General features: G+C 48.5%; 1 protein-coding gene across 1 annotated transcript; it reads left to right on the top strand.

The window, feature by feature from the left end:
* Positions 1–4,006: 4,006 nt before the first annotated feature.
* Positions 4,007–21,162, top strand: TK1 (thymidine kinase 1). The gene is made up of 7 exons (XM_073606924.1): positions 4,007–4,220; positions 6,102–6,133; positions 6,219–6,336; positions 8,156–8,248; positions 8,912–9,001; positions 11,234–11,353; positions 17,642–21,162. The coding sequence occupies exons 1-7, from the start codon at positions 4,155–4,157 to the stop codon at positions 17,828–17,830; spliced, it is 708 nt and encodes a 235-aa protein (XP_073463025.1). The 5' UTR covers positions 4,007–4,154; the 3' UTR covers positions 17,831–21,162.
* Positions 21,163–24,692: the final 3,530 nt, after the last annotated feature.

The following is a 24,692-nucleotide window of genomic DNA, read 5'->3' as shown; positions in this document are numbered from 1 at the left end:
GCCAGTGTAGAATAGTTTGTCTCTTCCATGTAAACTGATACATTCTTCTAGAGAGAGTCTGCTTTTGAAAAAACAACAGGCTTAGGGCCCTTTCACACTGGGGCGGTTTGCAGGCGCTATTGCACTAATAATAGGGCCTGCAAACCGACCCGAAACAGCCGCTGCTTTGTCTCCGGTGTGAACCCCCCCCCGAGGGCTTTCACACTGGAGCGGTGCGCTAGCAGGACGGGGAAAAAAAGTCCTGCTAGCAGCATCTTCGGAGCGGTGAAGGAGCGTAGTGTATACCGCTTCTTCACCGCTCCTGCCCATTGAAATCAATGGGACGGCGCGGCTATACTGCCGGCAAAGCGCCTCTGTAGAGGCGCTTTCCGGTGTTTTTTAACCCTTTCTCGGCCGCTAGCGGGGGGGTAAACCCCCCCCCCGCTAGCGGCCGAACACCCACGGTAAAGCGCCGCTTACAATAGCGGCGCTTTACAGCCGCCGCCGCCCCAGTGTGAAAGGGCCCTTACTGGCAGGATCACCTGATGAAAATAGAAGAAAGCCTAAAAAAGAAAACGAATGCAGCCACCACACCTAGAAATGAGTAAGCTGCAAAATAATAAATGTTTACTTTTGGGTTTAATACCGGCTTAGGAAAATTCGCACATCAGTGCCCATCAGTGCCACCTATCAGCGCCCATCAGTGAAGTCTCATCAGTGCCCATCAATGCTGCCTATAATTGCCCATCAATGCTGCCTATCAGTGCCCATAAATGATGACTATTAGTGCTCATCTGTGCCACCTATCAGTACCCATCAGTGCTGCCTATCAGTGCCCATCAATGCCACCTATCAGTGCTGTCTATCAGTGCCCATCAGTGATACCTATCAGTGCCCATCAGTGCTGCCTATCAGTGCCCATCAATGCCACCTATCAGTGCTGCCTATCAGTGCCCATCAATGCCACCTATCAGTGCTGTCTATCAGTGCCCATCAATGCCACCTATCAGTGCTGTCTATCAGTGCACATCAGTGATACCTATCAGTGCTCATCAGTGCTGCCTATCAGTGCCCATCAATGCCGCCTATTAGTGCTGCTTATCAATGCCGCTTATCAGTGCTCATTGGTACTGCCTATCAGTGCCCATGAGTGATACCTATCAGTGCCCATCAGTGCTGCCTATCAGTGCTGTCTATCAGTGCCCATGAGTGATACCTATCAGTGCTCATCAGTGTTGCCTATCAGTGCCCATCAATGCCACCTATCAGTGCCCATCATTGAAGGAAAATAATAAACTTATTTCCTAAATTTTATAACAAACTAAAAAAAAGTTTTCAAAATGTTTCTTTTTCCTTCATAGCACAAAAAATAAAAAGCCCAGCGGTTATTAATTACCACCCAAAAGAAAGCTCTAGTTGTGTGAACAAAATGATAAAAATGTCATATGTGTACAGTGTTGTATGACCGCGCAATTGTCATTCACAGTGTGAGAGCGCTGGAAGCTGGACATTGGTCTGGGCAGGAGGGGGGAGGGGGGTGTTGGTACTGAAGGGGTTAATGTCTCGGATCGCACTGTCCATACATTAAACTTCAGCGATTTAGTGTGTGGGTGGGGCTCTCCTTTGGACGCAGTGAGCCAGCAGTAGGGGGCAGTGTGATGTGCGTTTTACTGCATCAAACAAATCCCCTTTTTTTTTTTTTTTTTTGTATGCACTTTATTTGAAGTGCACAAAAGTGACACCTGACTTGTGCCCAGCATTTTGGTGCGTTGTGTCGCTGTACAGCGCTGTGTGGTGCCTTCCTGTGCGCTGCCATAAAATACGTGATGTCTGCACTACATAGTGGATGGTAAATCTGAGCCCCCCCCCCCCCCAGTGTAGTGGGAACGTCCGTTTTTGAATTTAAAAAAAAGTGTGCGTTTTTTTTTGCAACACGCAAAAGGGCAGCCCACCTCCTGCGATCCGCTGCCCTACATGCGACAAGCGTGCCGGAGAAGCTCCTGAACCTTTTTCAGGCAAAGAGCTCTATGCATTTTTCTACCGCCGAAAAAAAAAAAAAAAAACGCACTTCTGCTGGCTGCGTTCCGGGTGCCATTAAGAATGCAGTGCGACTCGCATTTTTCACGCGTTTCTCGAAATGTGTAAATGTGTTTGCATTTCCTGCAACACCCGCAGGTGAAAGCGCCGTACTAACGATCCGAACAATCTTACTTCCGATTTTCATATAGTGTGTACAGGGCTTAATAGCAGGAATACACGAAATTAGAAAATCGACCGATCGCTCGACCGCCGACCAACGAAACAGAGTTCGTTGGTTGAAATCGTCGCCAACATTAACCAATCAAAAATAAAGAAAAAATCTTTAACCACCTCAATACCGGGCGCTTACACCCCCTTCCTGCCCAGGCCAATTTTTCAGCTTTCAGCGCCGTCACACTTTGAATGACAATTGCGCCGTCATACAACACTGTACACATGTGAAATTGTTATCATTTTCTTCACACAAATAGAGCTTTCTTTTAGTGGGATTTAATCACTGCTGGGTTTTTTTATTCCCCCCCCAAACAAAAAAAAAGACCAAAAATTTAGAAAGATAAAAAAAAAACGTTTTTCTTAGTTTCTGTCAATACATTTTGTAAATAAGTAATTTTTCTCCTTCACTGATGGGCACTGATGAGGCGGGCACTGATTAGGTGGCACTGATAAGGAGGCACGAATATGCTGCACTTATGGGCACTGATATGTGGCACTGATGAGCACAGATAGGCGGCACTGATGGGTGGCACTGGGCACAGATAAGCAGCACTGGTGGGCAGAGACAGGCAGCACTGGTGGGCACAAATAGGCGGCACAGGTAGGCGGCACTGGTGGGCAGAGATAGGCAGCACTGGTGGGCACAGATAGGTGTCATGGATAGGCGGCACTGATGGGCATTAGTGATGGGCAGCACTGATAGTCAGCACTGACTGGCATCACTAATGGCCACTGATTGCTGGCACTTATGGGCACTGATTGGTGGCGATTGTGGGCACTGATTGCTGGCAGTTGTGGGCAATCATTGCTGGCACTGGTGGGCACTAATGATCAGTGCCCTGACTACATACCTAGTTGTCTCCTGTGAGGAGATGCCCCTGATTGGCTCTCCTCTCCTCACACTCTGTCAGTGTGAGGCGAGGAGAGCCGATTATCGGCATCTCCGTGTTTACATGTGACCGGCTGTGATTGGACACAGCCGATCACATGGTTAAAGAGCCGCGGCTCGTTACACAGATCGGGGGCGCTCTGTGTCCTAGCAACACGGCGCGGCCGACACGATGCGTGCACTCAGGGGCGCGAGAGCAGTCGTTCTGGGAGGCCATCATATGACGTCCACCCGGAACGAGAGGCGCGCCGCCCCGACGGCGGCAAATAGTCAAAAGAGAGCAATCGATTTCACACGCCGTGTTGACGTCTCACATACAAGTGGGGGGGGTCGTCTACTAGTTTCGGTCACACGTGATCACGTTCAAGAGATGTTTTATGCGCGACCTTCACACTGACGAATAGAATATCATTCGTTTGCAAACAATATGATACAATTTTTTATATCAGTCTTTTTTCGTTCACAATATCGATATCGGGTATTACTTGCTGGGCATCAACGGGTAGAAAATTGGGGCGATCGTTCGCAGAACGGAAATTTTTGCCCAATTTTCTTATAGCGTATTGCTGCCATTAGATGTATATGGCTAATTGGCGATCATCTCAGCTTCCATACGTTCCTTCTCCTAATCAGAAACCAGTCTGCCATCATTTATATCATGATACATTGAGAGATCAATCAGATACAAATATTACAAATCAGATACAAATCTCAATCACATACAATGTATTGATCGGCTGATTTTGGCGCTCTATATACAATTCGGGGATGTAAATCCCCTTCTTATGGCGCCAAACCCGCAGCTGTCGGACACATGCCAATCATACACAGGCACGCCCCTTTCCGGGGAGGGGTTAACCGCGCTCTGCCTCGCTGATTGGTAGGCCGGTCTCTTCCGCCGTCTCTGATTGGTCGGGCTCTGTGCCGGAGCCCGCGCAGCTGTTTGAATCGCGGGCTTGTACAGTATAGAGAACTCCCGCCGCTCCCCGATCACTCCGCTCCTTCCCGCTCCGACAGACCGACTCACCATACCATGAGCTGCCTGACTGTGCCCGATGTCATGCCCGGTTCACCCAGCAAGACCCGGGGGAAGATCCAGGTCAGTACAATGAGGGGACCCCCCCTCCCCCCGGGCTCATCATTTCTATGGGGTGATACATTCTTATGGGGGGCACATGACATGGATGGTGACAATAAATGATATGGGGGGGGGGGGCAGAAATGTGATGTGGGGGGGGAGTTTGGGGTACTAAATCATTACAGAGGAGGGAGAAGGTCAGATAAGCCATTGGAGGGGGGTACATTTTTAAGCTGGTGCTCATTATAGAGGGGACAGATAATCCGTTTTTTTTTTTGGGGGGGGGGGGGTCTGGACAATGTTATAATAATAATAATATTATTATTTATTATTATTAATAAAATTAAATATTTTTTTTTATGGGGTAATAAATAATCTTTAATGGGGGGGAGGCAGATACATTGTTATCCGAATGATTAATCATGATTGGGGGGGGCAGATCGTTATTTTTCTGGGGTGAGAGCAGATATATTAATGGGTGAGGGATCATTAAAGGGGGGGGGGGCACATCATTATTGGGGAGGGAGGTATTATGATAAAGGGGGGGGGGGGGCAGATACATTTTTATGGGGGTGATAAATCATTTATGAGTAGTGCAGATAAACTATCATTTTTCTGTTTGGGGGGGAGAATATATTTTTATGGGATAAGAGATCATTTTGGAAGTGGGTGATCATTATTGGGGAGGGTGCTAATTAATCCATTTATAAAAGGGGGGGTGCAGATAAACCATTGCAGGGGGGAAAGATATTTTTATGTGGGTGTTTGGGGGGGAGGGGGGGGCGCAGATGTTATGAGATGGGAGGGTAGTTGAACCATTATTTTTTTTTTGGGGGGGGGGAATACATTTTTGTGGGGTTATGGCTCATTTTAGCACATTAACTATGATGAGGGGAGATAAATTATTAATATGGGGGGGGGGGGGGGGAATACATTTTTAAGCTGGTGCTCATTATAGACTGGCAGATAATCCGTTTTTTTTTTTTTTTTTTTTCAGACAATTTTTATGGGGGCGATAATCATTAATGGGGGGGGGGGTTGCATGTACATAAACTTTTATTCTTTTGGGGGAGGGGCAGATACATTTTTATTTTTATGGGGTGAGAGATCATTATACGGGGGGGGGAGCAGATCATTATTGGGGAGGGAGGTGACTAATTATTCTAAAGGGGGGACAGATGCATTTTTATGGGGGTGATAAATAATTCTGAGGAGTGCAGATATACCATCATTTTTCTGTTTGGGGGGGAATATATTTTTATGGGGTGGGTGATAAATCATTTATGGGGGGGGTGGTGCATGGGCACATAAATCATTATTGGGGAGGGTGGTGATTAATCATTAAAAAAGAGGGGTGCAGATAAACCATTGCAGGGGGGAAAGATATTTCTACGGGGGTGATTGTGGGGGCAGATGAATCATGAGATTGGAGGGCAGGTGAACCATAATTTTTTTTGGGGGGGGGCGGGCAGATGCATGTGTGGTGTTTTATTGTATGGAGTTATGGCTCATTTTAGCACATTAACTATTAAGGGGGGAGATAAATTATTAATGGGGGGGGGGGGGGGATACATTTTTAAGCTGGTGCTCATTATAGACGGGGGCAGATGATCCCCTTTTTTGGTGGGTGGCGTGGCCCAGACAATTTTTATGGGGGTGATAATCATTAATGGGGAGGTTGCATGTAAATAAACTTTTTTATTTTTTTGGGGGGGGGGGCAGATACATTGTTCCCGGGGAAGATAAATTATTTTTCTGGGGGGGAGAGAAGATATATTTTAATGGGGGGTTGGGAAGGTGATCGCTAGTATGAAAGTGACTGTCGATTGGCGAGGGATCTGTTTTTCCCATGGTGCACCTTGGTGTGAAGGAATAACTAAATCCACTTTCTGTCTCTTTCAGGTGATCTTTGGCCCGATGTTCTCTGGGAAGAGGTGAGTCCTCCCGGCGTTCTCCTGTCTGTCTCCTCCGGTGTCATCTGAAGGGTTCTTATATTGATCTTTATTCTTTTCTTTCCAGTACGGAGTTGATGCGTAGAGTGCGCCGCTTCCAGATAGCGCAGTATACATGTATGGTGATAAAGTACGCCAAGGACACCCGGTACAGCAAGGAGCAGCTAGCCACACATGACCGGTATGTGTGACATATGGCGGACTGATACCGTTTCATCTTTCTCTGATGTTTTTCCAATGAAACTGTTAGAAATGCATTGAAATGTGGGTCAACACAGTGGGGTTCCTTGGGATCATCTTCGGGGAAACATCCTTCTAGACACAGTGGGGTTCCTTGGGGGAAACATCCTTCTAGACACAGTGGGGTTCCTTGGGGGAAACATCCTTTTGACAGTGGGGCAGCATCCTTGGGGAACATTGTTTTAGACACTGTGGGATTCCTTGGTATCATCCTTGGGAGAGCATCCTTTAGACAGTGGGGCAGCATCCTTGGGGAACATTATTTTAGACACCGTGGGGTTCCTTGGTGGAACATTATTTTAGATACAGTGGGGTTCCTTGGTGGAACATCCTTTTAGACACAGTGGGGTTCCTTGGGGGAACATCCTTTTAGACACAGTGGGGTTCCTTGGGGGAGCATCCTTCTAGACACAGTGGGGTTCCTTGGGGGAACATCCTTTTAGACACAGTGGGGTTCCTTTGGGGGACATCCTTTTAGACACAGTGGGGTTCCTTGGGGGAGCATCCTTTTAGACACAGTGGGGTTCCTTGGGGGAGCATCCTTTTAGACACAGTGGGGTTCCTTGGGGAGCATCCTTTTAGACACAGTGGGGTTCCTTGGGGGAGCATCCTTTTAGACACAGTGGGGTTCCTTGGGGGAGCATCCTTTTAGACACAGTGGGGTTCCTTGGGGGAGCATCCTTTTAGACACAGTGGGGTTCCTTGGGGGAGCATCCTTTTAGACACAGTGGGGTTCCTTGGGGGAGCATCCTTTTAGACACAGTGGGGTTCCTTGGGGGAGCATCCTTTTAGACACAGTGGGGTTCCTTGGGGGAGCATCCTTTTAGACACAGTGGGGTTCCTTGGGGGAGCATCCTTTTAGACACAGTGGGGTTCCTTGGGGGAGCATCCTTTTAGACACAGTGGGGTTCCTTGGGGGAGCATCCTTTTAGACACAGTGGGGTTCCTTGGGGGAGCATCCTTTTAGACACAGTGGGGTTCCTTGGGATCATCCTCGGGGGGAACATTCTTTTAGTCACAGTGAGGTTCATTGCGGGAGCATCTTTGAGACAGTGAGGTTTTTGTCTGCACAAAGGGCTTCCCTCAGACACCATAACGTTCCCTGATGTGCAAATTTAAATTGATCGGAACTCGGTGACAGGGATTGTCCACAAATGTTGTTTGTCCCGGAGCCGGTAATGAGAAATCTACCTTTTCCTGTTCTGTAGCCTCCTAGCTGTATATATCTACAGTGTGAGATGTAAGGCACTGCTGTCTCTCTGATGTAGTCTCAGCAGGTTTGGAGTGAGATTTGGTGATTACACTATTGTACTGTTCTCCTTGCCGGAGGTTCTGACATGGCGAAGCAAAGCCCTCCCCCCACCCACCCCCCCCATCCCTTACCAAGATGGCCGCCTCCACGCAAAGATGCAATGGTTTGTTCTGCATTGTAAGTCGGTCATGGGGAGAAGATCCGCTGCAGGTAGACCACAGACAATGCTGGTAAGTGGTCCTTCACCCCCAGCCTACATTTTAGCAGTTTGCAGAGTTGAGTTCCTCTTTATGATTCAACTTTTTGTACAGATGATTGAATTGATTTCAATGAAAATGCATCAGACAGAAAGCACAGCACAATGGTGAGATTGGGGCCCCTTACATCGGGCATACGTGACCCCCTTCACTACCAATGGGCCCTGTAGGAGCATTTTTTTGGGGTAAAAACAAAAAAACTATAACTAGCTTTTGTGTGTTTATATTAATTTTTGTTCCCGTCTCCGCCCACAGCCACACGATGTCGCGGTTTCCACCTGCAGCCTGGCGGATGTGTTCACCGAGGCTTTGAACTGTTGTGTGATCGGCATTGACGAGGGCCAGTTTGTAAGTCTCTTTTAAAGGGGAGGGGGGCCATGATTATTATTTGGGGGGTGGAGGCTTGATCTTATTAGAGAAATGTATGCTGGATCGTATTATGGGTGATGGATGTTATGGGGAGGGGAAATGATGGATATTATATATGTGGGGGGGGGGGGGGTGATGGATCCTATTATGTGGGGGGACAATGGATATTATGAGGTAGGGGGGCTGATGTATCTTATAGGGTGGGGGGGTGATGGATTATGATTTGGGGGGGGGGGGGGCGACGACAATGGATCATTGGTGGGGATGGATGTTATGGGGGGTGATGAATCTTATAGGGGTGGGGACGACAATGGATCATAATTGGTGGGGATTGTTAATACTATTATGGGGGGGGGGGGGTGATGGATCTTATGGGAGAGAGGGCAATGATTTTATTATTGGGGGGGGGGGGGGGGTGAAAACATCTTATTGCTGGGTGAAGGGGATTTTGGGGAATGAGATGATGGTGCTCATTATGGGGGGGGGGCATGTTGGAGGTTATTTTGGGAGGGCATAATGGAACCTATTTATTGGAGGGGAGGTCATTAATCTTATTATTTGGGAGGTGATTATGGCGCTCATTGGGGAGGGGGGACGATGGATCCTATACCGGCTGGTGATCAGTCACTCCTTTCCCCGCAGTTCCCGGATGTCGTTGAGTTCTGCGAAGAAATGGCCAACAAGGGCAAAACCGTCATCGTTGCCGCCCTGGACGGGACGTTTCAGAGGAAGGTGGGTAGGAGATAAATCTGCTGTTTATCGCCCACAGTGTGCATTCAGTACATGGGAACATGTGGGGGGGAGGGGGGATAGCGTCTTGTACGTTCCCATGTACTGCAGTAGCGGAACTACCAGGGTCGCAGCAGTCGCACTTGCGACTGGGCCCGGCATTTTGGCACTGTGGGAGGGGCCCCAAGAAGGACAGCATGGACGCTGAGTGAAGAGCCCACCCCCGGCCGCACTTAATCTGTGAGGTGAGAAGGGGGGAGGCGAGGGACGCACACAGAGCTTCTGCATCTTCTCCTGCCTGACAGCAGAGATTGTTGTTCTCAGTCGTTTGCACGATGTGCCGATTCCCCCAACACTGCGCAGTTCCAGTCACTCCAGCTTTGCCTTGTCTCTCTTTCTTTCTTCCTGCAACTGGTAATCGCTCCCCTCCAGCACTCAGCATGTTCTCTTCCCGTGTCACTTCACCTTCTTCTTTGGTCCCATTTGATTCGCTCATCTTCTCCAGCAGTCTGCATCTCTCTCTACCTGGTCTGCACAATCATGCAGTAAGTTAGCAGCAATCCTCCTGAACTTTTTTTCCTGTTACCTTTTATCCCTTCTCTTCTCCTATCTGCTGAATCCCCCATAAATCTGCACTACACACATCCCCGCAGCAGCCCTCCCCCCTCAGGTCTGGACATTCCACACTCCCATATATCTAACATTCTTTCCATGCCAGTTTACTCCTCTAACTGTACTGTCTAGGGGTGCAACGGATCAAAAAACTCACGGTTCGGATCGTTCCTCAGATCAGGAGTCACGGTTCGGATCAACAAAAAAAAAATCTCCCCCACTGTAATAATATATTGGCAGGGCATTGCAGAGTATTGGCACTGCTGCCATCCAAACTCTCCCCTCCACTGTACAGATCAGTACAGAGGGGAGAGAGGAACCGGCGTCACGACGCTGGTTTGTTACAAGAGATCGCTCCGTCATTTGACGGAGCGATCACGTGGTAAATGGCCGCCGGGTGTACCAAGATGGCCGCCACTCCGGAGCTAGGCCGAAGCCGCGGCCTTTCCAATGGCCGAGGCCACAGAGTGCTCCGCGGATCGCGGACCGACTTAAGCATTGTAAGTCGGTCATGGGGAGTAGATCAACTGCAGGGGGGACCACAGACAATGCTGGTAAGTGGTCCTTCACCCTCTGCCTGACTTTTAAGTTCCCAGAGTTGAGTTCCTCTTCATGGTTTAAACTTTTTTTTTTTTTTAATATTGATACTTGAATTGATTTAAATGGAAACGTATCAGGCAGAAAGCACAGCACAATGGTGAGTTTTGGGGCCCCTTACATCGGGCATACACAGGTCCGGGGAATCCAGCTTTGTCCTGCAGTGATGTGCTACTTACAATACCTTGGACTGCCTACTTTCCAAAAAGGGGTAATTGGGAGATATCTGTACAGTCTTGGTGTGTTCCGACCTCAAGAAATAAGATGGGCTATCAGAACTGATTTTTATCCACTTGCGGACCACCCACTGTGTCAGATCACGTACCTAGTACGTGATCCAAAGCTTCTGGGGCGCACGCACGCCTCCGGTGACCCGCTGTGATCACACACAGCGGGAGCGCGGCGGCGGCTACTACAACTTATTAGATACCCGCCGATTAGACAGTACCCTGTCACTATACTAATGACGCTGGCATCAGGGGCAATCAAAGGGTTAACTATGTGCCTAGCCAGTGTTTGTGTAGTGTGTGTGGGGGAGGTGCTTTTACTAGGGGAAGGCAGAGATCCGTGTCTCGGCTTTGCAGGAACACAGGATCAATACCTTCCCTACTGACAGAACGGTGATCTGTCTTGTTTACATAGGCGGACCACCAGTCTGCCTTGGTGCTGAATGATCAGAGGGTGCCGGTGGACATCGAGTCCACGGTATCTGCTGATTGGCTCGGAGTGAGCTGGTGGCGGCAAGCCTTCGCACCCGCTAGCCGTAACTGCCGGATCACGTGTACACGATCTTTCGCAGAGCTGCGTTTGTTTCCTGCTACAGGGCGGTCAGCAAGTGGTTGAGTAGATAATTTTGTGTAGGAAATCTGGCGGTTACGGAAGCACCGGATTGGGGGGGGGGGTGTAGATGATGCCTGGAGATCTGTTGTTCTGTGTCGGGTTTGCTGGGCCGCCTTCTGAACATCCCGCGACTGGATTATTTTCTTCCAGACTGTAACTCGCATATTTTCCTCCCGTTATTTCCAGCCTTTCGGGGACATCCTAAATTTGGTGCCGCTGGCGGAGAGCGTTGTGAAGCTGAACGCGGTGTGCATGGAATGTTACCGGGAAGCCTCGTACACCAAGAGACTGGGAGCCGAGAAAGAGGTGAGACCCCCCCTAAAATTTACTGGAATCAACATCTGTTTTTGTGCTTCGTCTTTTTTGCCTATTTAACCCCCGTAAGGATCGCCCTGCGCATATATACTGCGACGGGGCGGCCCTCCTCTGTGAAATCGCGTAACTGTACGTGATTCCGTGCACCTGGTCTGAGGCGCCTGCCGCGGGCGGCTCGCTCCCGCTGTGATTGGACGTAGCAGGAGCGGCAAAGCAAGGTCCATAAAGACATGAACGAGTGAGTTTGGGGTGGAGGAACTTGACTGGCCTACACCTCAACCTGATTGGAACACCCTTGGGATGAATTAGAGCAGAGAATGAAAAGAGGAGTAATTATTAATTTGCAAAAATTCTATTTTTATTTGCTCCTTTACAGTGCAGTGTTTTTTTTATTATATATATTTTTTTCTCCAAGCGTCCCTCATGGGACAGCCCATGAGACCTTGGGCTTCTCCTACCAGGACAGGAAACGTTACACCCACCAAATAAAAGGGCGGTCCTCCAGGCCCATGTCAGTTATTTGTGTTTCTGATGGGGGGGGGGGGGGGGTGTTAACATGTTCCTGGAACCTGGTCCCTAGGTCTCATGAGCAGGGGCTCTATAGGGCTATTTGGGGCATTTCACTAACCTCTCCCCTGCCAGTAGCAGCACTCCGCTGGAGAGGTTGGCTGTGCTGCGGTCTCCTGTGTCTCAGTGCCTGGAGAGGGCCAGGACCAGCAAGGTGTCAGCTCCCATAAGTGCTTTTCTTATGAAAGCAGCGGTATCCTCTCCTCGCAGGCAGCGTGGCTAGTTGTGTGAGGAGAAGCAGGAAGCTGCGGCGCTCCAAGCTGTTTCACAGGAAGTACTGAGCAGGTCACTTCCAGGGCATATGACATCATCGCCGGGCGCCGGAGACGCCGGTTCCAGTCTCCTTAAACGGCGCAAACAGGAGACACTGGCCGCTGGTGTCTTCTGGTGAAAGCAGCCAGGCTGTGGAAAGCCAGAAAGGGGCAAGATGGATCAATCTGCAGTTTCTTCACAGGCAGTCGATGCGCCCAACACCAGCACCTCACAGGTAAGCCTGAAGTGTTATGTCACTCTCTTGTTCTCCCTGAGAGTGTTCCCTCCCCTCTCTGTAGTAGTGGGTTAAGGGGACACATTTCCTCCCTCCTGCACATGGTGGTTTGGAGTGGTGGGGTGGCTGTGAGTCTCATTATGGGTCACTTATGTTTTTTGTCTTACAGACCAAGACAAGACTCAAGCGCAGCCACCTAAAAAGAAATGTGCGGTGTGCGCAAACAAATTGAGCTCCTCGTGGAGCAAAGCCGTTTGTCGCAGCTGTATAGATGGCCTTGTAAAGGATGACCCGGTTGCCTCTTGTCAGAAAATGCTAACCTCTGTTAGGGACGAGCTTGCGTCCACCTTTAGTTCTTTTAGAACACTTATTGACAAGCTCCAGACCCCAGCTGAGGGTCCGTCCACACAGAGAGCTTCAGTCAGCACTCCGCAGCAGGCAGAGAGTGAAGGCTTAGGTCAGATCTACCCGTTCTTCCCCTGAAGAATCGGGGTCAGATATAAAGCCCAGGGATAGAGAATCCACTCAAGGCTCCAGAGTGGAGCTCGGTAGAGGATGTGGATGACTTGTTAAAGGCTATCTATACCACCCTTGAATTGAAAGAGGAAGAGGTTCAGTTATCCAAACACTATCTTGTGTATAAGGGATTGCATAAGAAAAAACCTAGAGTTTTTCCAGTCCATAGTTCATTGGTTGATACTGTTAAACTGGAATGGGATAACCCGGAGAGAAAACCATTCTTCTCTAGTAACCTAAAAAGAAGGTTCCCTTTTGATGAGAACCCTGCGCAGCCGTGGAATAAAAAACCGAAGCTGGACGCACCTCTTTCAAAGGTTTCAAAAAATTCGGACCTAGCGTTCGATGATACGGGCACGCTTAAGGATCCAATGGACAAGAAGGGGGATATCCTTCTCCACAGAGCCTGGGACTCAGCGGTTGGGAACCTGAAACCAGCTCTGGCCTCCACTTGTGTGGCCAGAAATCTGGAGGTTTGGTTGACTCGGATTCAGTCACACCTGTCAGCGGGTACCTCGAGAGAGCAGATTTTGAAGTCCTTTCCTCTCCTCTTTCAGGCTGTAGGTTTTTTGGCAGATTCTTCCGCAGAGTCGGTAAGAATGTCGGCCAGGACTTCGGCTTTAGTGAACACGGCCAGGAGAAGCATCTGGCTTAAAACCTGGTCAGGGGACCCAGCCTCCAAATTACGCCTTTGTGGGCTTCCCTTAACAGGGAATGCAGGAGGCTCTGGAATGCACGGCTGATAAGAAAAAGGCGTTTCCAGAGAAAAAGAGAATCCCGACAGCCAGAAATTTTTTTTCGTGGCCAAGGCAGGCAACAGAATCCTAGAGAAAAGGACAGCAGGCCAAAAAAACACTGGACTGGGCACAAAGGCAGAGGCAAAGGGGAGTGCTGTGTAACCCCCCTCAACAGCCTGCCAAGCCACAGTGACTTGTGTTCCCCGGTGGGAGGAAGATTGAGGGCCTTCATCCCACAGTGGGCAGCAGTCGCTTCGAGCCCCTTCATCCTGGACCTAGTGACCAACGGGTACAGGCTGGAGTTTGTTCACCAACCATCAGAACGATTGTTGGTCACCTTTCCTTCACAAGATCGAGAGAAAGCGCGGGCTCTGGGTCTCCAGATCGGAGATTTATTGGATCAAAAAGTCCTGATTCCTGTTCCAGTCAGAGCAGGGCAAGGGATTCTATTCCCATGTATTTGTGGTCAAAAAGCCATCGGGAAAGTTTCGACTTATCCTGAATCTCCGGACCTTAAACAAGTCCATCAGATACAAGCATTTCCGTATGGAGACGGTTTTTACAATCAAAAACCTACTATACCCAAACTGCTTTATGGCCACGTTGGACTTAAGGGATGCCTATCTTCATATCCCTATCCATCCAGCCTTCCAAAATTTTTTGAGATTGGCAGTGAAGACGAGTATAAGGACCCGACATTTTCAATTTCAAGCCCTCCCTTTCGGTCTTTCCTCAGCCCCACGCATCTTTACGAAGGTGTTGGGGGAAGCGCTGGCTCCACTAAGGTTAAAGGCGATAACTGTTATCCCTTACTTGGACGACCTCCTGATAGTGGCAAAATCATACCAAAGGCTGTTGGAGGATCTCCAGGCTGTACAGGACTTCTTACAGTCCCTAGGCTGGCTGATAAACAAAGAAAAATCGTCCTTGATTCCAGCCCAGAAAGTAACTTATCTGGGTTACGATTTTTGCTCAGTGAACCAAAAAGTTTTGCTTCCTTGGGAGAAGATTACCAGAGTAAGTATTCCAGACTATGTCAGCATTGCAGACCAACCAATCGGTCTCTCTGTCTCTGAGACAGGTGTCGAGGGCAGTGGGTCTTATGACCTCATGTTTTTCCACAGTACCATGGGCGAGACTCCGTCAGCGTCCGTTACAAATGTTTCTATTAAACTGGGACGGGGACGTAAGGTCCCTGGAGTCAAGGATCCGGCTTCCCACCAGGATAAAAAAGCCTGTGGTGGTGGAGAGCTGGCCAGCACCTAGCAGGAGGTCTCCCATGGTCCTTTCCCATATCCCGAAGAATTACCACGGATGCGAGTTCCTGGGGATGGGGGGCCCACTTCAGCAATTCAGTAGCACAGGGAGAGTGGTCCTCGAGGGAGGCAAGGGCCTCATCCAATCAAAGGGAGCTGCTAGCAGTCCCGAGAGCCCTGCAGTCTTTTCAGATGGAGATCAAAGGTCACAACCTCCCAAATTCTGTCAGACAATATCGCGACAGTCGTGTATATCAACAAGCAGGGAGGCACGAGAAGCCGGATGCTTCAGTCCATTGCCCAGGAGATCCTTTCATGGGCAGAGGGGAATCTAGCTTAAATTTTGGCTGTACACCTGAAGGGGACAAACAATTGCCTGGCAGATTATCTCAGCCGTCACAGGATAGACCGAGACAACTGGTCCCTTCATCCCGAAGTCTTTGCAGACCTCACCAGGAGATTGGGGTTATCCCGTAGCGGATTTGTTCGCAAACCGAAACAACCGCAAGACGGAGATATTCTTTTCCATGAACCTGGCAGACCAAGCCTTGGGGATCGATGCTCTGGCAAACCCGTGGCCTCCAGGCCTATGCTATGCCTTCCCGCCAATCAGACTGATTCCAGAAGTCCTCCGGAAGTTTTTACTAGAGGAGACGGATCTCTTTCTAATTGCCCCATTTTGGCCCAAGAGGCCATGGTTTTCCCTGCTACAATCTCTGGTTTCGGAGACTCCATGGAGTCTTCTGAAAAGAGAAGACTTATTATTGCATGGTCCAGTATCACACCCTCAGGTGGTTTCCTTAAACTTGACGGCCTGGTATCTGAAGAAAAGATACTGAGCGCCCAGGGGTTCTCTGACAAGGTAGTCAAGACTCTCGTAAATTGTAGGAAGCCGGTCACTAGAGCCATTTATTCCAAAGTTTGGAAAAAGTTTTAATTCATGGTTATCTGAAAATGAAAGATTAACTCATGATATTCCGTCTATTTTGGAATTTTTCCAAGAGGGTGTCGACAAAGGTCTTTCTGTTAGTACCTTAAAGGTACAGGCGGCAGCTATTGGTGTGTTCCTCCAGTTTTCTCTCCTGGAAAATCCCACTATAGCCAGATTTTTCAAATCTATCTCTAGGGCCAGACCAGTAGTGGTGAGAAATTGTCCAACTTGGGACCTGTCCCTTGTACTTCAAACTCTGGTAGAATTTCCGTTTTGAGCCTCTGGGAAGTATGTCAGTTAAGTTACTTACATTAAACACTGTGTTCTTTTATAGCTGTTACCTCAGCTCGTAGGCTAAGTGAGTTGCAGGCCCTATCACTAAGGGAGCCCTTCCTCATGATTTTTGAGGATCGAGTTGTTTTTTGAACCGATCCAGGTTTTTTGCCCAAGGTGGCAAGTACATTCCACCGATCTCAGGACATTGTACTGCCAACCTTTTGTAGTTCGCCACAGGGTGACCTAGAAAGAAAATTTGAGTTTTCTAGACATAAGAAGGATTCTCTTAGTCTATCTTGAGGTCACCAAGACCTTTAGGAAAACTGATGCCTTGTTTGTCCTCTTTTTTTCTGGAGTTCACAAGGGGAATAGTGCATCTAAAGCCACATTGGCTAGATGGATAAAGCAAGCCATTTCTGAAGCCTACAAAATTAGGGAGGTTCCTACACCTTTTGTTTCTGCGCACTCAACTAGAGTCTTGTCTACGTCTTGGGCTGAGAGGGCTGGTGCCTCACCGGAACAAATTTGCAGGGCTGCCACATGGTCCAGTTACTCGACCTTCATTAAACATTATCGCCTGGATCTCCTATTAGCTCAGGAGCAGGCGTTTGGTCGTAAGGTCCTTCAGGCAGTTGTCCCTCCCTAGACTGGTAAGTTCTGGCTCATCGTTTCATGGGCTGTCCTGGAAGACGCTTGAAGAAAAGCTGAGTTAGACTTACCGGTAACTCCTTTTTCTGAGAGTCTTCCAGGACAGCCAGATTCCCACCCAGTTATGTGTATTATGCATATGTTTTGCAGGGTCCTACGGTTCTTGAGAAGACTGACATGGGCCTGGAGGACTGCCCTTTTATCTGGTGGGTGTAACGTGTTTCCTGTCCTGGTAGGAGGAGCCCAAGGTCTCATGGGCTGTCCTGGAAGACTCTCAGAAAAGGAGTTACCAGTAAGTCTAACTCAGCTCCTTTTTTTTTTTTTTTTTTTTTTTTTTTTTAAAAAAAAAAAAGTTTTACCAAAAAATTGTGTAGTAGTTTTGCTGGAACGTTTTGCATTTGGTAAACATGTGACATAAATTTGCTATAAACACCATTTTATTTGCCAGGGCCTCTACTTTCCAAAAAAAAAAAAAATATATATGTTTGGGGGTTGTAAGTAATTTTCTTGCCAAGAAAAGTTCTGATAGAGAGATATATATATATATATATATATATATATATATATATATATATATATATATATATATATATATATATATATATATATATATATATATATATATATATATATATATATATATATAAAAATTATATATCTCCTATGTTGCCATCCTGCTGTTCTTGGCTGCAGGGATAGCTGATCTGTAAAATGTATTCAGCATTGTGCTGATCTGACACTTTTTTTTTTTTTTTTTTTTTTTTTTTTTTTGCATACTTACTGCTGACTTTTATTATTGAGTGGAGTTCTCTGCTAACATTGACCATATTCTCTCCCAACCCCCGCCCATTGTGTCTGCAGGTTGAGGTGATCGGAGGGGCAGACAAGTACCACTCGGTGTGCAGACTTTGTTACTTCAAGAAACAGCAGCCGACGGCGGGGAAGGAAAATCTTCTCACCCTCCAGGATAAATCCAACGTAGCCAAAACCAAACTCTTGCTGGGTGCGTCACCTCGTAAGCCTCTAATGCAAATCCAGCCCTCCGCATGACACAGTAGTGGGTGGCTGTGACCTCTGGGGGGCGCTGGAGGACTGACCTGAAAGACTTGCTTTGCAGGGAAATGCAGAAAGGTGTGCTTTGTAAATATGAATCTTTTTTTAATTTTATTTTAGTCTTTTGTTACTGCCATGCTTTGCTCAGAACCTGCAATGGCTGGATGGATGCGGTATTTATAATCCCTATGGGCTTTTCATAGCTGGGGCTCCAAGGGGAACCAAGATAATCCGCACTGAGTATTTGGCTGCAGCTGTGCCGAACCTCGTACGATGAAGTTTCTACCTTTTCCCTACTCGCCGGATCCAAAAGCTTTACATCAGGAATCTTCAAACTACGGCTCTCCAGCTGTTGCAGAACTACACGTCCCATGAGGCATTGCAAAGCTCTGACATTCACAGACATGACTAGGCATGATGGGAATTGTAGTTCCTGAACAGCTGGAGGGCCATAGTTTTTAGGAACCCCCCCCCCGCTTTTACATCATGGGTGCTCAAGCTGTTGTGAAACTACAAGTCCCATCATGCCTTTTGGGAGTCGTGCCTGTAACGGTCAGCAGCCTCATGGGACTTTGAGGTCCGCAGGTTGAGCCCCCGCGCTTTACATGAACTCTAAGGTGGTATTAAACCGAAAAAGTGAACCTTTTATTATATTGCAGCTTACCGATTCGTAGATGTGATGGCTGCTTTCTATTATTTTTCACCTGGTGATCTGATCGGCAAGTCTGTTGCTTTTCAAAAGCACAAGCGCTCCAGCAGAATGTGTCAATTTTATACAGGGGGGGAGACAACCCCTTTAACCACAGGGGGGGAGGGGGGGGTGGGTGCATGCGCGCTTACAATGATCAGCTTTTATTTATATTAGGGCCGGTTCACACCATAGAAACGCAGTCCGGATGCTCTGCATGGGTGTTTGATGTTTTCTATGTGTGTTTTTGATGTATTTCAGTACAGGAAAAACGCAGTATGTTATGCTGCTCCCCCTCCCCCCCTGCACTCGTGTGATCTACGTCATTGAAAACCACATAACCTACTTTCCATGCTTTTTTACCGCACTGGACTGCATGTTGTGTGAGCTGGCCCTAAAAATCTTTATCCCAAAAAGCAAAACTGATTATAAAGTGCGAGCTGGAGTTTGGCTTTAGTTTGTTAGTGTATCTAATGAATTACAATGCTGCTGTGCCTCCTGTGCTCCTTCATCCAGCGTGGGGGACAGCCTAATAAAGGAGGGGTGTTACTGGCTGTATTAATAAGTGAAAACAGTGGGAGGGGGCAGCAAAGGCTTAAAAAAAAAAAAAAATATGAATTCTGCCGCCACATCTAGTGATTGGTAAGCTTCAAGATGTGCTTCCTGTCCCGACTCCTCCCCTCCTTGCATGTCATAGCCCAGTCCTCCTATGGGAGTGGCCTGACTCCTCCCCTCCTTGGATGTCATAGCCCAGTCCTCTTATGGGAGTGGCCAGACTCCTCCCCTCCTTGCATGTCATAGCCCAGTCCTCCTATGGGAGTGGCCTGACTCCTCCCCTCATTGCATGTCAGAGCCCAGTCCTCCTATGGGAGTGGCCCGACTCCTCCCCTCCTTGCATGTCAGAGCCCAGTCCTCCTATGGGAGTGGCCCGACTCCTCCCCTCATTGCATGTCAGAGCCCAGTCCTCTTATGGGAGTGGCCCGACTTCTCCCCTCCATGCATGTCATAGCCAGGCCAGTAATTAGCCACTCCCATAAGAATACTGGGCTGTGACAGGCAAGGAGGGAGGAGCTGGGCCAGCATATACAGTAATTAATCATTCCCACGGGAACACGGTGCTGGCCCAACTCTTGGAGTGGCTAATTGCATGTCATAGCCCAGACAGTAAGGAGGGAGGAGCTGGGCCAGCATAGACAATAATTAGCCACTCCCAGGTGAGGAGAGCACTATGCTGTGCAAAGAGGGAGGAGCTGGGGCAGTACACAGGAATTAGCCACTCCCAGAAGAGGACTAGACTATGCAAGGAGGGAGGAGCTGGGCCAGCATGGGCGGTAGTTCTCCACTCCCAGAAAAGGAGAGAGCTATGGTTTGTAGGGTGGCAGGGGCCTGTGCTCGGGAATAGACTCTGCTGCTGCCAGCACTATCCATGTCGAATTGTTTCTTTTTTATTTGAGTGATGTGTACAGATTTTATTTGTGACGGTTTAGCACTTAGCTCTATATAACACTTTCTGGTTTGCTTGGGAAATAATATTCTGAATACTGCAATAACAAAATGAGGGGGGTTCTTGGATGATGAAATTGCGTACCCCTCCCTCCAAAATGAACACATGGCCCTAACGTGGTAAATGTGCCTCCCTTGTGGATACCTAATAGCGATTCCAAAGCCGGGGATCAGATATTTTTCAAGAAATATCAAACGGCGGCGTCCCAGTCCTTAGCCAGAAAAGAAAACGAATGCAGCCACCACATCTACGAAGAAGATTTTCAGCAAGTACAGAAAATGTTGCATCCTTGTCACTTCCTGTGAGACTAACTGGAAGCAAAAACCTCCTTTGCGTAAACTAGAAATCCCCCCCCCCCCCCCCCTTATCCCCCATGCAAAAGAGATGAAAAAATGCAGGCATGCTGGGATTCCAGCCTATGTGACAAGCATAGCTCCTTCCATAGGTACAGTGGAGGAGTTAGTGTAGCCACCTAGAGGCGAGTCGTGTTGTTACAATGGGATATAAATCAAGCCTAAAGAGAGAAAACTAGTGCAGCCACCACATCTAAGGACTGGGAAGCTGGAATACGACACTTTTTTTTATTTTTAATGTGCAGCCGCTAATTTGTACTTCTGCCCCCTAGGAGGTCTCCATAGTGCTGAGCGGATACAGATCTAGAGGTGGCTTTTCCTTGAATGTAATCCGTTTGCTACACGTTCTCTCTAATCCACCCCTATTTAGCGGCAGATGTCGTCCCCCCCCCCCCCCCGTTAAAATCTGGGGGATGAAGAAAAAACTGGGAGCATAGGTCCCACCCCCTTTCTGTTGAAGGTGGTGATTGGCTTAGCACTGTCACATGATAGGGGGAGTCCTTCGACCTGTGTAAGCTCCAAACAGAGCAACCCAGAACTTACCGAAAGCTGACTCCTCCCCCTCCTGAGGGGTGGATCAAAGGATGGTTGAGTATATTGCCATACATACATATGTGGGGGGAGGGGGTGCTGCAGATTCTTCCAGATCTCCGACCTTTGTTTTTAGCCACAGATCTCTTTTACGTTTCCTAAATGTGCATAAAATGTGGGATGTTTGCAGGCTTTAGCGTTTGACCAATATTTATTTATTTTTTACATTGTAATAAAATCTACAGAAATCGTGTTTGTGTCTTGTGTACTTTATTCTCAGCAAGAGGATGACTGCAGCTTGAGGTTTTTTGTTTTTTTTTTGTGGGGGGGGGGGGGGGGATTTTTCTATTTTTTTTTTAAACTTTACATTTTTAGGTTAGGCAAAGCCCCTTCCCTAATGTAAAATGACATCAGTCCGCTTTAAAGGGGAACTCCCACTTTCTTCCATTGCTTTGTGGTGCAGTTCTGATGCTCACGTTCCCATTATAGGTGCCTTTGGCTGTGGACACGGGTCAGCATGGACACCCTGACTGGTCTGCCGCTACACAGCAAACTGCAATGCTCTGTGTTATGACACATTTCCATCAGAATCGGCATTCACTTTTTCAATTTGAGCTCCAGTAGCTCTTGTATCAGACTACACTGGACAGCCTTGCCTCACAGCCCCAGGCCCCCCCCTCAATGAGCCTTCCTCACCCTACCTCCATCAATGAGCCTTCCCACCCCCACCTTACCTTCATTAAAGAGCCATCTCCAGTAGGTCTTTATTGAATTGGGCTATACAGGCCAGCCACCATCGATGAGCCTCCCCCCACCAAGGAGCCTTCACTCTACCTCCACCAATTGAGCCTTCCCCACCCTACCGCCTCCCCCCTCCATCAATGAGCCTTTCCTCTCCACTGCCTCACTTTTTCTGCAATCTCAGCTCCAGTAGGTCTTCGATTGGATTGGACTGGACTACACAGGTCAGCCTCCATCGATGAGCCTTCTCTCCCCCCACCTCCATCGATGAGCCTTCCCCACTACCTCCATCGATGAACCTTCCCCACCCTACTACCCCCTTAAATGAGCCTCCACCCACACTCCCCCCAACCTCCATCAGTAAGCCTGCTCTCCCCACCCTACCTCCATCAATGAGACGCCTTCCCCACTCTACCTCCAATCGATGAACCTTCCCCACCCTACCTCCTTAAATGAGCCTTTCCTCTCCACCACTCCAGTAGGTCTTCTATTGGATTGGACTACACGGGCCAGCGTTGACCCACTCCCCCCCAACCTAAATCAAAGAGCCTTTTCTCCCTCAAACAAGCCTTGGCCACCCATGACCCTGTCGCCAGTTGGCTGATTCTCCTTGGACCACTGCAGACTGGGAACATCCCACAAGAGCTGCAGTGACTCAGCCATCTAGACCAGGGGGTCTCCAAACGTTCTAAAGAGACTGTGGCCATTGGGAGTAGAAAAGGTCCTAAAGTCAGTGGGGAAAACCAATGCCCCATCATTAGTGTAATTGGGCCCAATTGTTTGGATCAGCAGGAAGAACTGTGCCCCGTCATTGGGCCCAATTAATTGTGTCCCCCTTTTACTGGTCGCAGTGGGGGAGAATTATACCTCAATGTTGATATTGGTGGATGAAATAGTGCCCAAAGGGTGGCATCTGGCTCCTGGGCCACAGTTTGGAGACCACTGGTCTAGACATTACAATTTGCCCCTTTTCAAAGTCGCTCAAATCCTTACACTTGCCCGTTTTTTTTTCTGCTTTCGACACTACCATTGTAATGAGCTAATCAATGTCATCTCTATCCATTCACACCCTTGAAACAGCAAGCAAACGGACATTTATTACATAGTGCCCCCCCAGAGTCGGAGCGGAGGATCAGCCCCTGGAGAGCTCAGTGAGGCTTCAGCCTAGTATCAGTTTGGCATCAAGTACAGCCAGTGGTTCTATGAGGGGGGGGGTGTTTAGAAGTGAGCGGCAGTGTCACCATTGGCTCCGCCCATTGCTTTGGTTTTCTGAAATATTTTACAGAAAGAGCTGAACAGCGGCGGTAACACTTCACCGCTCTCCAATAACAGAGCCCCAATTTACTAACGTGCAAAACAAGAAGGCAACATATCATTCAATGTACAACAATCAGCAGTATCAGTTCCTGGACGTTTGTGAAATCGTGGTTAAAACTCACCAGGACAAAGCTAAAAAAAAAAAAAAAAAAAAAGCAAAAAAAGGAATAGAAAAAAAAAGTTAAAGTGCAACTCCAGCCAAAACATTTCCTGGTTTGAGTTAGGGGGGGGTGGGGGGGGATAGGAACCTCTTGTTAGGTTTTTATTGCAGTGTATGTCCCCACTATGGAGAAGATCCCACTTCCTACCTAGAGACACTGGTCACCTGAGCCTTGTGGATGATGTTCTCAGCGATCCTAAATTGCAGTAAAGAGTTTTGGTTGTGTGTAGCCTATTAAAAGAGAATTTCCTGACTCACCAGAGTGACCTGGACCAACTTCTAAAGAGACGCTGTCAGGTCTTAGATGCAAAAACAAACTCCCCATAATAAAAGTATTTTACACCCCTCCAATGTCCCGTGTCTCCAACCTTAACGTGTGTCACCAGATGGATGGCTGTATTCTCCGTGGTTCCTTCCTCTGACCCCCATTGTCACTATAGCACTCAAGATGAAACCATGGTGCATGGCAGGGACATAGGAGGCCATCACTCATGGAACTGTTGAGAGGGATTATATCATCTCTTCTAATACAGGGAATGGAGGGGAGGTAGGAGACACAGGACACCAGAGAGGAGAGTATAATATCTTTTCTATTACAGAGAAAGGAGGGGAGGTAGGAGACACAGGACAGTGCAGTGTCCCCACTAGTGCAGCCAGCCTGTGTCCCCCACTGTAGCCAGCCTGTGCAAGGGAAGAGAGAGGAGAGCCGCCGCCTGGTTGATTACAGCGCTGGGAACATCACAGCTTTCATTTCAATAACTGTGTGTTCCCTGCCGCGTGCCGTCACATAAGCCCCTCCCCCTTGTCCGGGGAACTTTGATAGACAGATCACCCATCCCAGGATTGGACGGCTGATCTATCAAAGTTCCCCGGACAAGGGGAAGGGGCTGTATGTGACGGCGCGCGGCGGGGAACACACAGCTATTGAAATGAAAGCTGTGATATTCCCGGCGCTGTAATCAACCAGGCTGCGATTCTCCTCTCTCTTCTGCGTTATAGGACACCCCCGTGATGGGCGGCATCAGAGGTGGAGCCCCGCCCCATTATCGGCCATTTTTCTCTTTCGGCAAATTGCCAAAAAGGCCATTTTCGGTCAAAATGTTTCGGCGGCCGAAATTTCGGTTCATCCCTAGTTTTAACTGCAAGGTCCACTTTAAAGGGGAACTCCCACTTTCTTCCATTGCTCCGTGGTCCAGTTCTAATGCTCACGTTCCCATTATATGTGCTTTTGGCTGTGGACACTGGTTAGCATGGACACCCTGACTGGTCTGCCGCTACACAGCAAACTGCAATGCTCTGTGTTATGACACATTTCCATCAGAATCGGCATTCACTTTTTCAATTTGAGCTCCAGTAGCTCTTGGATCAGACTACACTGGACAGCCTTGCCTCACAGCCCCAGGCCCCCCCCCCTCCCTCCATCAATGAGCCTTCCCACCCCCCCCCCCACCTTACCTCCATTAAAGAGCCATCTTCAGTAGGTCTTCTATTGGATTGGGCTACACAGGCCAGCCTCCATCAATGAGCCTTCTCCCCACTCCACCTCCATCGAGGAGCCTTCTCTC

This window comes from Aquarana catesbeiana, linkage group LG12 (assembly GCF_042186555.1).
Source record: "Aquarana catesbeiana isolate 2022-GZ linkage group LG12, ASM4218655v1, whole genome shotgun sequence".
Taxonomy (NCBI): domain Eukaryota; kingdom Metazoa; phylum Chordata; class Amphibia; order Anura; family Ranidae; genus Aquarana; species Aquarana catesbeiana.
Note: the sequence above shows the minus strand (reverse complement) of the source record. Positions and strands in the feature narration are given on the sequence as shown.

What these genes read in the sequence shown, in the direction of transcription:
- TK1 (XM_073606924.1), top strand. Translation starts at nt 4,155, where the DNA reads ATGAGCTGCCTGACTGTGCCCGATGTCATGCCCGGTTCACCCAGCAAG. An exon ending in TAGCCACACATGACCGGTAT is followed by an intron (nt 6,337 to 8,155) that starts GTGTGACATATG and finishes CTCCGCCCACAG; the next exon opens with CCACACGATGTCGCGGTTTC. An exon ending in GACTGGGAGCCGAGAAAGAG is followed by an intron (nt 11,354 to 17,641) that starts GTGAGACCCCCC and finishes TTGTGTCTGCAG; the next exon opens with GTTGAGGTGATCGGAGGGGC.